The sequence below is a fragment of the Nematolebias whitei genome, chromosome 3, assembly GCF_014905685.2.
Source record: "Nematolebias whitei isolate Nwh7 chromosome 3, NemWhi1, whole genome shotgun sequence".
NCBI classification, from domain to species: Eukaryota; Metazoa; Chordata; class Actinopteri; order Cyprinodontiformes; family Rivulidae; genus Nematolebias; species Nematolebias whitei.
In genome coordinates this window covers 35026107-35040037 of record NC_056500.1, presented here as the reverse complement: position 1 = coordinate 35040037, position 13931 = coordinate 35026107, and the positions used below count along the sequence as shown (strand labels likewise).

At 45.6% G+C, this 13931-nt stretch overlaps 1 protein-coding gene across 1 annotated transcript in view; it reads right to left on the bottom strand.

The window, feature by feature from the left end:
- Positions 1 to 1160: 1160 nt before the first annotated feature.
- The window catches only part of fbxo41 (F-box protein 41), a 42595-nt gene continuing 29824 nt past the window's right edge, over positions 1161 to 13931 (bottom strand). Inside the window, exons 5-13 of the mRNA XM_037674887.1 lie at positions 11971 to 12350; positions 8397 to 8629; positions 8185 to 8300; positions 7579 to 7731; positions 7402 to 7497; positions 5670 to 5788; positions 2539 to 2697; positions 2259 to 2374; positions 1161 to 1488 (exon numbers count right to left, since the gene is read on the bottom strand). Coding sequence (XP_037530815.1) covers positions 1426 to 1488; positions 2259 to 2374; positions 2539 to 2697; positions 5670 to 5788; positions 7402 to 7497; positions 7579 to 7731; positions 8185 to 8300; positions 8397 to 8629; positions 11971 to 12350 — 1435 coding nt within the window. The 3' untranslated portion in view covers positions 1161 to 1425. The remainder of the gene's footprint in view (positions 1489 to 2258; positions 2375 to 2538; positions 2698 to 5669; positions 5789 to 7401; positions 7498 to 7578; positions 7732 to 8184; positions 8301 to 8396; positions 8630 to 11970; positions 12351 to 13931) is intronic.

The window sequence follows — 13931 nt, the reverse complement described above, 5'->3', positions numbered from 1 at the left end:
GCAGGGGGGAGGTGCTGCTGCAACTGCAGGGGAGGCAAGGGGTGAGGTGCTGTTGCACCTGCAGTGGAGGCAAGAGGTGAGGTGCTGTTGCACCTGCAGGGGAGGCAAGGGGTGAGGTGATGTTGCACCTGCAGGGGAGGCAAGGGGTGAGGTGATGTTGCACCTGCAGGGGAGGCAAGGGGTGAGGTGCATTTGCACCTGCAGTGGAGGCAAGGGGTGAGGTGCTGTTGCACCTGCAGAGGGGAGGTGCTGCTGCAACTGCAGGGGAGGCAAGGGGTGAGGTGCTGTTGCACCTGCAGGGGAGAGGCAGGGGCAAGGTGCTGCTGCACCTGCAGGGAAGGCAGGGGGTGAGGTGCTGTTGCACCTGCAGGGGAGGCAAGGGGTGATGTGCTGTTGCACCTGCAGGGGGGAGGCAGGGGCGAGGTGCTGCTGCAACTGCAGGGCAGGCAGGGGGCGAAGTGCTGCTGCACTTGCAGGGGGGAGGCAGGGGTGAGGTGCAGTTGCATCTGCAGGGTTGAGGCAGGGGCGGGGGGGGAGGGGCAGGAGGTGAGGTGCTGGGGGAGGCAGTAGACAAACACAGCTGTACACACCTGCAGACTTTGTTGTGTATGAAAGTCGACACGTTGCGTTCACTCAGAGCTGCTTCCCTTTAAATCAGACTCCGGTCTCTCTGTGTTAATGGCACATCAGATAAAAGATGAAATTACAAATGGCACCAGGACCGTCTGGTTCTGCGTCCTGTCCTCCTACAAACAGGTCCAGAGATACAACAAAGATCAAAAACACCAAGTCTGGATTGGAGACACGTTCACGCTGAGGAAGCAGAGGATGTTTCAGTGAAGAACGTGTTGCTGCCTCTCTCTCCACAGAGCAGAAGGTTCAGCTCTGGGTGGAAGCAGGAGCTGTTCACTAAGTTCGGTTTTTGACCCAGTTTCAACAGAAGAACAGGACAAGCTGGGATATTTATTCTCCTCTTCATCACCAACACACAGCTCATCTGAGGAACTTCATGTTGTTTTCATTGAATTGCTGCTTTTGAAGCTGGTCGTCGTCCATCGTTCTGGAGATGCAGCTCGGTCATCAGGCTCCAAACGTGTTTTTAACAAATGGACCAGGTTTTTGAAGCATGATCCTCTTTTTAAAATCTGAGAGCTGCTGCGCCTCTTCAGTTTGTAAAGTTTAAACAACATTTTCATCTTGTAAAAAGTGCCTCTGTAGGTCTGAAGGTCCCGTCGACTCTTAGGAAATATTAGTGAGATTTTGTGTTGCTGTTTCACGTTTGTTCTTCCAGATTTATTTAAGATCGTGTCTCGGTTGTGTTAGCAGGTCCATCCCACCATCCTCAGCTGAAACTCGGCCGTGTCCTTCGGACTGACTCGAGCTTCAGCTGCAGCTCTCAGACACTTGAAGAAGCTGAAGAAGATGTTAGCAGAGGCTGTCTGCTTTCACATGGAGGATTTTGGAGAAGCCAGGTCGCTTCTTCAGAGCCTGAAAGAAATAAAAGGAGATGTCAACATTATCCTCACAAAACTGTCAGATTCCTTAACCTGAAGACAAAAATATCTGATTCATCTCTCATCATTTTCATCTGAAGTCAGGAAGGAAGCAGCTCAAAGTCTGTCAGAACTGGTTTGAAGCAAGAGATGATGCTGAGTTCAAGGATCTGAGATAAAAACTGAAGCTTGCATCTTTTAGGGTGGTCACTGCGGTGGGACATCTTTCCTGACTCATTAAAACGAAGCCTGCCTGTGTGGCTGCTCATAAAGCAGCTCAGATCGACTCACCGACGCGACTCACAAGTTATTCTGAGGAAAGCAGACGTCATGTCCAGGTTTAAATGAAACTAGCATTCCGCGAAGGAAAGAATGACTTCCTGCCTTGCACGTCAAAGTTTTAAACAAATACATCATTTGTTCTGCTAAAGCTCAGAGCATGCGTTGGAAATGACTCTCAGCTACTACCACACCACAGTTTATCTCTGTAACTTCTGTAAAACTGAGCTATTTTACAGTAATGTGTTTACTCAGAGGTACAAAACTCCACGGAAACTCTCAACATGAACAGACGGTCAACAAGGACTGAAGAGGTTTAACTCCCAGTTAGACATCGGAGTCGGAACAAAGCCACTGAAAGTGATCCTGATGGTCTGCAGGAGAACGTTTCCTTCACACAAAAACCTAAAGACGCGTTGTTGACTCGGGCTCTTATTTTGAAGAGTCCAACACTTGATGCTCCGTGTGAGTCTGAGCAGCTGTTACCTGCAGCTTGTTGACCATCTCATCAAACAGCTTTCTAGCTTCTGGACTGTTGGGGTCCTCAAAGTAGTCCTCTATACCGATCTGAACCACGATGGACTTAAGGCTGCGGCAAACACCTGCACGATTACAAAAACCATGTCAAGGTTGTTGATAAAGCAGATCTGATCAGACAACATGAGGATCAGCGCTGAAGGAAATGACTGAGGCTCATTAAGCAGGAAGTGGATTAGAAGTGTCCTCACAGCGTGGATCAGTTTCCACTGGGACAGTTTAAACTCACTGTTGAAGTGGAGCAGGGCTTTTGGGGTGACGGGTGTGGAGGTGAGCACCAACATCTCCAGACCCTTCAGGCCTTCTCTGCAAACCTCTGCTGCCACCTCCTGGTTGATCTCGCTCACGTGGTCCAGCTCCAACACCTGCAGCCGCATGCAGTTCCTGGCTGCATCCAGAATCATCCAAAACAAAGCGCATGTTAGAAGAGGGCGAAGGAGATTTGACAGAACAGAAGCAAATGTCTGATCAGTCACACTTTGTTTCCGTGAACTGCAGCAGTGTGTTCTGCTCATCTTGTTCAGGACAAAACTGTTGGAAACTTTGTTGGTTGCACCTTTTATCATTTTTAATATTAAATCATCTGATTGAACTTCAGATTCTTCTACAACTTTGCTCTCTTGGAAAACTAACTAATTTAGCACATTTTCAGTTAGGAGCACAATCTGAAGTTGAACTGGGTTACTAACATGTTCAGCTTTGAGCAAATGATTCAGTTTATTTATATATTTTGGTACAGTGCAGGTTAAGTTTAAATAATTTTAGGTTGGTTGTTATATTTAGAATGGGTGGTTTTGAGTGGATGACATCACATGTCTAACTTTTTTAAAAACAGTTTTCACACACTTTTTATTGACTATTATGGATTTGGAAAGCCTGACAAAGACTCAACTTCCTAGAAGAATAGATATACGTATATATACAAACTACATATATGCCTATATCATGTATGTCTCTACTTTACCATCATAATTAATAAGGGTCAATTCACCTCACAAGACCCACAGAGCATGTGGAGGGGCATAATGTGTATAACAGATTATAAGGGCAGGAGTGCACAATGCACCAGGGACTCATCACTGCCTGATGACCTCAACACATTCTACGCACGCTTTGAAGACCCGAACAGACCACCCAGCACCAGACTCACCTCACCACCGGAAGAGGAGTTTCTCAGCGTGACCTCAGCAGAAGCAAGGAGGACCTTCGGGAGGATTCATCCTCACAAGGCAACAGGTCCAGACAACATCCCAAGGAAAGTGTTGAAAGAATGTGCAGATCAGCTCTGTGAGGTGCTGGCCTACATCTTAAACTCCTCCATCACCCTGGCAACAGTTCCCACCTGCCTGAAGACCGCCACCATCATCCCAGTCCCAAAGAGCTCTACAGTGACTGGTCTGAAGGACTATCGGCCAGTGGCCCTCACCCCAATAGTCGCTAAATGCTTTGAAAGACTGATCATGACCCAGATCAAAACAACCATCAACATCAGCGAGGACCCTCACGCATACCACGAGAATCGATCAACAGAGGACACCATCTCCTCTGTGGTCCACACTGCTCTCACCCAACTGGAGCAGAAGGACTCTTATGTCCGTATGCTTTTTGTGGACTTCACGTCTGCCTTCAACACCATGATCCCCCAAACCCTGATGGACAAACTACTCTCACTAGGATTAAGCCCTTCCATTTGCAACTCCTAGACTTCTTAACAAACAGACTTCAGTCATTGAGGATCCACAACTTCTCCTCCTCCACCTTAACCCTCAGCACTGGCTCTCCTCAGGGCTTTGTGTTGAGCCCTCTCCTGTTTACTCTGCTCATGTATGACTGTGCACCTACCCATCCAGGCTGTCACATTGTAAAGTTTGCAGATGATACAGCGGTGGTGGGATGCATCACAAACAATGATGAGTCCAACTACAGGCAGGAGGTGGAACACCTGGAGAGCTGGTGCAGGAAGAACAACCTTCACATCAATGTGAAGAAGACGAAGGAGATGATGGTCGTGGATTTCAGATGGGACAACCCCCCCCCAAACATAGGAGGATCTGTGGTGGAAGTGGTCTCCAGCTACAAGTACTTGGGTGTACACCTGAATGACAACCTCAGCTGGAGCAACAACACAACCAGTCTGATCAAGAAAGCTCATCAGAGACTCTACTTCCTCAGGCGGCTGAGACGAGCTGGTCTGGGAAGCTCAGTCCTCACCTCCTTCTACAGGTGTGCAGTGGAGAACCTCCTGTGCTCCAGCATCAACGTGTGGCATGGAGGCTGCACAGCTGCAGAAAGAAAAGCTTTGCAGAGAGTGGTGAAGGCTGCACAGAAGTCTGTTGGAGTCAGTCTCCCCACCATCACAGACATCTACACCTCCAGATGCAGGAAGAGGGCCACCTGCATCATGAAGGACCCCACTCACCCAGCACACACACTTTTTGCTCTGCTCCCTTCAGGAAGGAGGTTAAGGAGCATTAAGTGTAGAACCACTAGACTGAGGAACAGCTTCTACCCTGAGACTGTTAGACTCACGAATCAGGATAATCACTGTGAAAAAAAAAATAATTGTAATGCCGCTTGATTGTTGATATGTGCTGCTGATTATCCATATTGCTGATCTTATGCTACTGATTTATTTCATGCTGCTGTGTTCATTCGTACTCATCTGCTCACACAGACTCATGTTCATGCTGCTGTTCGGCGTATTGTTTCTGTACTACTAGTGTTTAGAGTATTCTTAGTTTTGCATATTTCTTAGTTCATATCTTAGATCTTATTACTGTTTTCCTTTACAATTTATATTTTTGTTGGATGTAACTGGGATCCTGTGTACACCATTTCGTTCCATCACATGTACCACATATGATGTGAATGACAATAAAGAAACCTTGACCTTGATAATTGAATAAATCTAAAAGTTATTCACTACCTATGCAATAACCTGTCACACAACCTGTGCAGTTTATGTTAGTTATGCACAATATACAGTATATCACGTGCATTTAAGCTTATATTACTACCTTGAAATATTTATTTATACCAATCCATCCACCTTGCACTGTTATGTTCTACCATGTTGTTGTTTACTACTTTTCTTTGGACCTTGTAAATATTATATTTCTTTTTCACTTTTTTGGTACTTTATTTTTTTACCCTTATTGCATGTTTTAGTATTTCTTGTTTCTTTGTTCTTTGTTTTTAGAGATTCAAATCAGTGCTTCTCATCCTGAACATTTCATTGCACTGTTGCCCTTGTGTTAACCTGCATATGACAAATAAACAACATAACATTTATTTAGATAAAGAAAAGTCTAAACAATAATAAGAAATAAGTGATATTTGTGTTGTGTGTTGAGCATTTACCCAGAGAGGCCAGGCCCTGAATGCCACATCCAGCGCCTCCCACACCCAGAGCTCGGAGGTGAGGCCAGCACCTTCCAATCGTCTGCAGGCAGCGGTTACTGAAGCGGGCCGGCTGTTGGCTGAAGCAAACAAACACCCGGCTAAACGTCGGCTCATTAAAGCAACACTTCAGAGCTTCTGATGTGGGCGTCGGTGAAAAGGTTACAAATAGTCAATATCTTACTTGTTGTAGATAAATTTCAGTTTTGAGAAACTGTTTATTTCTGACTGGACTGATGAGCTAACAGCTGGTCCAGCTTGGTCAGGACTAAAGTGAATTTCTGCCATTTCAATGCTATTCAATCTCAACTTTTGGGCGTTTCATGAGAAATTTAAAAACCTTTACATCAACTTCAGTTTCTGTCAGATCAGTGTTGTTTATAAGTTTATTTCTTGTGTTGTGTTCAGGTGTTCCCAAGTGTTTCATGTAACATCAACACTTTTCAACGTTTTCTGCTCCTCGGCCCCTCCCACTTACACCTGTTCCCTGTTTTCATTAGTCTCACCTGTCACCACTTACCTCATCTACTCCTGCCTGTTATTCTCTGTCCCGACTAGTCTTCAGTCAGTCGTTTAGGTATTGGGTACAATGGTTTCTCCTCCGTGCTCCTCAAGTTCTTTATGTTAGCTTGTGTTGTGCAGCGACACCGGCCTTCGTTTAAAGTTTACATTCAATTTAAACAAATCCAGTCCTGGTGTCAGACTGAATCTTTGAGTCCTACCTCAACGGAACTATTTATTTCTTTGGTTATTTAAGCAGCAACTGTGTTGCTGTGTAGCCAGAAGCACTTTGTGCAGGGATACCATAATATTTCCTCTGGAATAACAGCGTAATCCATCACTGACTGCAGTGCACAAGTAATGAAGCAGCATTTACATGAACTGTCAAGGGAATTTAGGTAAAGGTTTATGGATGTGTGGAACTAACTAATGTTAAATTAATGTGTGTGAGTTAGAGTCGTTTTTCCTCTCAGAGAGGAGCCTGCAGGCACACGGAGGAGCACCTGATAACTCCACGGCCTTCTCTGAGTCTGTAAGATGGAAAGCCGAGGTCGTCTTGACCTCGCCTCTGTCTGATAAGTGTGTATTATAAAACACTTCCTGCCTCACTGTCCGGTGCAGATTCTCACTGACGAGACTCTAAACATGTAACTTTGTATGTACGTGAAAGCTTCTTCGTGACTGTCTACCCTTGCAAGTAAAAGACTGGTTATAAAAAAAATATTCTCATGTCCTCAAAGTGGCTTATTTGAGTAAGTAGATGATGAAAGGATATTTATTTATCCAATATGAACCACTATGATACTTTTCAGTATTGCTTTAAGATGGTGAAACTCTGTTTTAAACTTGTCCTACCTGAAATAGCCATTAACTCGTCCATTTAATCAGAATAAAACTTTAAATTAAACTGTTGTTGTCCAGAGAACTGCCTGCAACAGGTAAGATATTGTTTGTTCATAATCTTTCTACAGAACCCCACTTCTAAATATGTTAACTATCACTTTATTGCCTTGCCTCCAGACTGATCCCCTCCCCTCATTCCACACAGTCTGAAGCATCTAAAGCAAACATCCAGGTATGACACCTGGACAGGTCAGAACTGTGTAGGTCTGAAAAACTGGACCCGCAGAATATTGTCCCGATGGTGACACATCATGACTGATTTGGTTTTTATGGTTTCATCTGAAATTACCATGGGTGTAGGGGGGCCACCTGCAGAGAAATGATGTCTCTACACCCTGCCCCGAGGGCCCAGATCACCTCCTGGCCAACCGGATCTGTAGCGCTCCTGGAACAAATCAAACGTTCACCCTTTACTTCATTTGTCGGGGCGGTCAGGGGTGCAGGAGGGCGGGGTGTGGTGGTGTACCTGTAGGTTACGGCCTGGAGGGCCCGGCAGTAGCAGCTGGCCAGCCACAGGGAGCGATCGGTCAGCAGGTTGGGACAGTGGGAAACCTTCAGGATCAGCAGGCTGCTTCCTGTGGCCTTCAACAACGCCTCCAAGCCTTCCTCCAGGCAGCCACTGGCACACACATGTCAAACACAGAAAACAGTGATTTATCTGCTCTTCAGCTCCAACAGCATCTGCACCAGAACCAGCACACGCTGTATCTAAATGTTCCTCTGAGTTCTGCTGCAACGTTTCTGTGAAGCTCCAGGCTCGTTCAGAGGCTGTGATTTAAGAGCATCTTCTGACATGAAACATGTTCTTCACATAAATAACTTCTTTTCCACTCTCATCAAGCCGCTGCCTGTTTATTGTTTTTTCCAAATGAAAGCTGGTGTTTCACAGATGGAGGACACCCAGACAGCATCAAAATGTCAGCTTTCATCCCCCTGATTCTTCGCCCTGGCCTCCTCTCATCAGTCGGTGTCTGAGAATCTTCTGGTACGTCTTTCACGTCAACCATTTGTGAAACACGGAGGTTATTCACGTCATGGGAATAAATCCCTCGGAGCTCTGCGGGTGTCTCACCGTGTGCTTTTAAGGTAGTCCTCCTTGGTTTCCTTCTTGCCGCGCTGTCTTGGTTTGAGGTTCTGCAGGATGAGTGAGTGTGTCTGAGTGCACCACTGAGACAACGTGCTCAGGAACTGAGAAGAATAAATACGGACAATAAACAGATTAGAAAATACAGCAGGTATAAGTGCTCTCAGCCCGGAAACACACGCGCTACGCTGGAGTTGCACCTTGGAAGAAATGCGAGCGTTTTCTAGCAGCACTCTGGTCCACACGGCTGGGTGACGGGCCACAAACCTCCAGTTGCGGCACACCTCGGCGGCTCGCAGCAGGGTTTTAGTATCCAGGTAGGTGAAGATGCAGAAGAGGGCCGCGCGCATTTTCAGGATGTCTGGACTGATCACCTCGTTAGACTTGGACGGGCTCTTTTCATGTCGACACGGCTTGCTGTAGTCAGATCGAGCTGCAGGAAGAAAAGGAAACTTTACAGACGTACTGTAAACAACATCAGGACAACTGTAGCTGAAAGATCTGTGGGGGGTCAAACACCTCAGTCTCATTAAAGGAATGCTCCACATCTTTTAAAGTGGGGCTCTGTTGTTGTCTTGTTGCAGATAGCTTTGAACAACCTTAAACTGGAGCTTTTATTTTGACAGGACAGCTGAGCTAACAGCAGCACAAGACCAAACTGGATGGCAGCTGTTCTCATGTGAGAACTAAAATTTGATAGCTTAAAATTTTTCTTTAAAACCTTCACACTGCCTTCAGTTTGGCATTAAACCGTCACTGTGACAGAAATGTTTGTATCTTCCTGCTCATAGTGGCCCAGGCGGGCCACAGCTAACTGCTGCTGCTCTTTAACAAAGCCTGCTCGCCTCCGTTCTGGACCTGCCATTCTGTGTCCGTTCCTCCTTCCTGTCCTCTCTAACTCAGCTGGTTGAAGCAGATGCCGCTTGTCCTGAGCCTGGTTCTGCTGGAGGTTTCTTCTTGTTTAAAGGGAGTTTTTCCTTTCCACTGTTGCCTTTGTGCTTGCTCAGGATGGGAGATTGCGATGGAAATAAACTGAACTGAATTGTAGTTTGTGTTTGTCAATAAACAGCGTTCGATAAAAACAACACGTCATGTAAAGGTTTGACGTCAGCAGCAAACCACTCAGTCCTGCTCTGACAAGCCATGCGCTCGTCAGTCCGGTCAGAACTAATCTCTTTCTATAAACTCAAAGAGCCATCAACAACAGGTAAGATATTTGTTGATTACTTTTTCATTCACAAATATCTGAATTCTCCCTTAAATAACAAACAATTGTCGTTTTTTTGCCAAACGCATGCAGACAGCTTGTCCTCTCATGTCTCAGAGCCACTGGAGACCATTTAGCCCCCAACCATGATAAACGAAGAGAGAGATAAAGAAACTAAACCAAACCATGATCAATGAAGAGAGAGATAAAGAAACCAAACCATGATCAATGAAGAGAGAGATAAAGAAGGTAAAAAATATATTTTTGTCACACGGTGGCGCCAGTCTTCAACCAGAACAAGACTAAATGAGGTTGCATAATAAAAAACGTATTTTCTTCTTTTTATTCTCTGTGCTCTGATCAGCTCTGGTTGATCCCACGAGTCCAATCTGAGCCTGGTTTACTCCTCCGAGCAGGACTGCTCCTACGTGACTCACATCATCTTTGACCTTGGAAGGCATCTACTTGAACCATGAGGACAGTAAACCTAATCAAGTTATCGGACCCCCCCCCCCCCCCACACACACACACACAGACCGCCTACACAAGCTTTTCAAATGAACTAAAAAAGCCAAGCTGTGCTACACAAACTGCCTTCAGACACATGTCGTCCAATAAACCCTGGTAGAAACTCTGCAGATAAGCAGGACTACGTCAGACCGAAGGGGTGCCAGTACATGTTCTGTGAGAAAAATCTGTACAGCTAATATGGAGGGGCGGGCCAAGTTGTTCGTGTGAATTTGTCCCAGAACCCTGGCCCAGTTTCTCTTTGTGCCAGACTACCAAGGTCCACCTGATATTTAAAATCTCAGCAGCAGAAGGAAAGGAGAGTGAAGGATGCTGGTGTCAACAGTAAAACAATCTGTTGTGAGGAACAGGAACAACGGGCTCAGGATGAGGGAAGGAACTGCAACAGGCAGAAACTGTGGTGTACACACTAACCAACCAGAGCCACGGGATCCATGAAGACGCCACCTGCAGTTTTTCTATTAGTCCAACATGCGTGTGAACCCGTAACTCCATATCTTAGGTTTGAGCTGACTGCTGAGGTTTTTCTGTTTGCTCAAGCTGGTCTCAGCTGCTTAAACCAGAGCCACCGTCCACAGTGAAGCATGCTTCACATCGTCCTGGACTGACAGGAGCAGGGCTGAACAAGAGCTTCAAGAGTGAAGCTTGCAGCCACTCCCATAACAAACCAAACAAGCTTATGGTCAGAGAAGATTGGGCTTTTGGCTACAGTGAGAAGAATGTTGGGGAGTCAAAGTGATGCTTTCAAACCTGATAAGTCAAACACGGTGGTGGAATCATCATGCTGTGGTACAGGTGCACTGGAGACAGTGGGTGGAAGACTGAAGAAGGAGGACTACGCCTAAATTCTTCGACTTCATCTCAGGTCATCAGTTAGATCAGAGATGAGCAACATTGTTTTCCAAAGGGCCATATCAACACCATCCATCCATTTTCTTTACCCGTTTATTCCATTTTGGGTCACGGGGGTCGCTGGTGCCCATGTCCAGCAATCACTGTGCGAGGGGCGGGGTACACCCTGGACGGGTCGCAAGTCCATCACAGGGCCACACAGAGACAAACGAGACAAACAACCATTCACTCTCTCACTCACACCTAGGGACAATTTAGAGTTACCAATCAGCCTAACATGCATGTTTTTGGACTGTGGGAGGAAACCGGAGTACCCGGAGAAAACCCACGCATGCACGGAGAGAACATGCAAACTCCACCCAGAAAGGCCCCTGGACCGGGGTTTGAACCAGGGACCTGCTCGCTGAGAGGCAGCAGCTCTACCAGTTGCGCCACCGTGCTGCCCATATCAACACGTTTAAACCAATCAAAGGGCCACATAGAGACCTGAACATTTTCTTTATGACAGATAATCTAGAATACTTTTTTCAGGCTTTTTTCTTGTTGTAGCATCGTTAGCATGATTTATAAAAACATCTTTCCAATATTCTTTAATATAAGACATATTCTGTAACCTGCCTCTTACAGGTTAGCTTAACATGTTATACATGCTGGCAGAAATATGCAAAACAAACTTATGTATTTGTGTTTCTAAGTCTTTAAGTTTCAGTCTAATTCTGGAAATACAATTGCTGTACTTAATTATTATTATTTTTTTAAGTTTGTATAACATGTTTAATTGAAATATGCTTAAGTCTTGTTGATAAATTGGCCTTAGATAAGAGTTAAATGGTTGACCCTTGGATAAGGCAGACCAGCGTCAGGTTTCTGGAGTGGCTGTGGAGTCACGCTGTGGAATTGTTTGGACTATGGCTGAAATCTTGAACTCTCCTAATTCAGTCAAGATTAGAAGTCAAATATCCAGCTGGAGATTTCCAAGAAGCTCGCTGACATTTTTTAATTTTAAACACTGAAGTTGTATGTTGTATAGTCCTTCCAGCCTGGACTGAAGTGTTCAATTAAAGATTAGAGACAGTCCAGCCCACGATGAGTGTAAAGCACGTAAACTTCAGTAAATGAGACACAGGAAGTGTATTTCTACCAACAGCCTCTTGAGCAGCTCCTGACCCGTCGCAGACAGCGGTTACCTGCATTAGGTCGATACGCTCCCCCCCTGTGGTGGGGATAAGGAGGAGCAGACTGCTGAACTTCTGCCACGGCCCTCCTCTCCTGCTCCCACATCTCCACCTCAGACTCCGTGGTCCGGGAGCCCACGTCTGACACGTCGCCCTCGTCGCCCTCCATGCTGTTCCTGTAAGGTCGCCGCTGCCAGTTTTGAATTGCTTGTTTACGAAGCCCCCAGTTTCTGGATCCGCACCCCGGGGAACGCTCGTAACCCCCCTCGCCCATCCGGCACTGCATGTGATAGTACTGCGCCTCGGGACACTCCTCCATGGGATGCATCTCGACGCTGTCGCTGTCGTAACCTCCAGAACCCTGCGAGACGGACTTCATCCTTCCTGAGGCTCTACAGCAGAACAGAAGAAGTTCAATGATAAAAACTTTGGTTTTTGTCTTTTGAAGTTTCAAATCCCTCATAGCTAGTTTCATAATAACATAAGTATCACAAAAACATCATTGTGACTGTAAGAATGAAAGAAAAAGGTGAACCGTAGATGTTCTCGTAGAGTAATGAAGGAGAGTTGTTACTAGTTTATAAAAGGTGAAGCTCCAGATGAAAGCTAGTCTAAAGTTACCTCATCCATCAGCTAACACATCCAGCACAGAACAAATGCTGTAAAACTGACAGATTGTGGCCTTAATGCAGGTTCTGTGGAGGACTGGTTCTTACAGAGACAGTCGCCATCGAGTTGCCATGGCAACCAGTGAAAACCCGCTGAAGACATATTCCTCTAATGCTTGAAAAACCTCCATCTGTAGCTTTCCTTCATGCGCTCCCTTTCAGATAATTAGGTAGGGGACTTTGTAAATCCTGTACTTTAAAGTTATTCTGATCTTTGGCCTGACTGAAGATGTAACACCACCTAATTACACGAAGAAATCAAAAGCCTTTCTGGGTTTAATGCATATCAGCCAGCACTTTTCATGCCATGTACATCCTAAGATTATTTCCTGAGAGTTGCACTGAAATCTGTTCAGTAGCTTATGACATATTTTGCTAACAGACACTAAATACCAAGGGTTCATGTAAAGACGATGAGCAGGAAGCGTGCATCGATGGCGAGCAAAAACAATTTAAAGGACTTCCTGTCTGGATTTGCTGAGAACGATGCACTTTTCAGTTAATTTGAAGAAATAAATACACCAGATCAAAGAAAACAAACACAAACACAAATAAAATGTCTGTGTTACAGAGCAGGAGTCATACTGTTTCACATGATTTATAGTGAAATGTGGGCAGTACACACAAGCTGTCACCACAGTAAAAATAATCTCCATCACAAGCAATGAGAAGTCAAAACATCAGCCTCCCAGAGGGCTCCTTTTATTACAAAACTGAAACAAGGCAGCACCGGGACAGAGACTCAGTGAAGACAAAACACACTGGACTGATGGAGCTTGGAGGAAGAAAAAGGATGAAGCGTTTCACTTTGATTCTAATCCCTCAGAGCTAACAGTGAAAATAATCTGTGTGAGATTACAAAATCCAGTCCATCAGTCAGCGCTGTCTATTTAAACGTTCTGTTCAGAACACAAACGGACCAGGTTGGCTGTGAAAATGTGCAAAACTATCCTCCATTACTCTGATCTGTGTAAACTGATACATGTTGACTAATCCGACTCCCCCCACACACACGTCTGGTTCAGTTATAAATAATGTCACAACAAAATCTGACGCAGAGTTTAAAAGATGGCCGTGACTCCAGCAGAAATTTATTGATCCTAGATGATTAACAGAACGACGTTTGGCCACATGGTCTCGGTCTCTCTCTCTGTCTCTCTCTCTGTCTCTCTCTCTGTCTCTCTCTCTGTCTCTCTCTCTCTGTCTGTCTCTCTCTCTCTGTCTGTCTCTCTCTCTCTCTCTCTCTCTGTCTCTCTCTCTCTCTCTCTCTCTCTCTGTCTGTCTCTCTCTCTCTCTCTCTCTCTC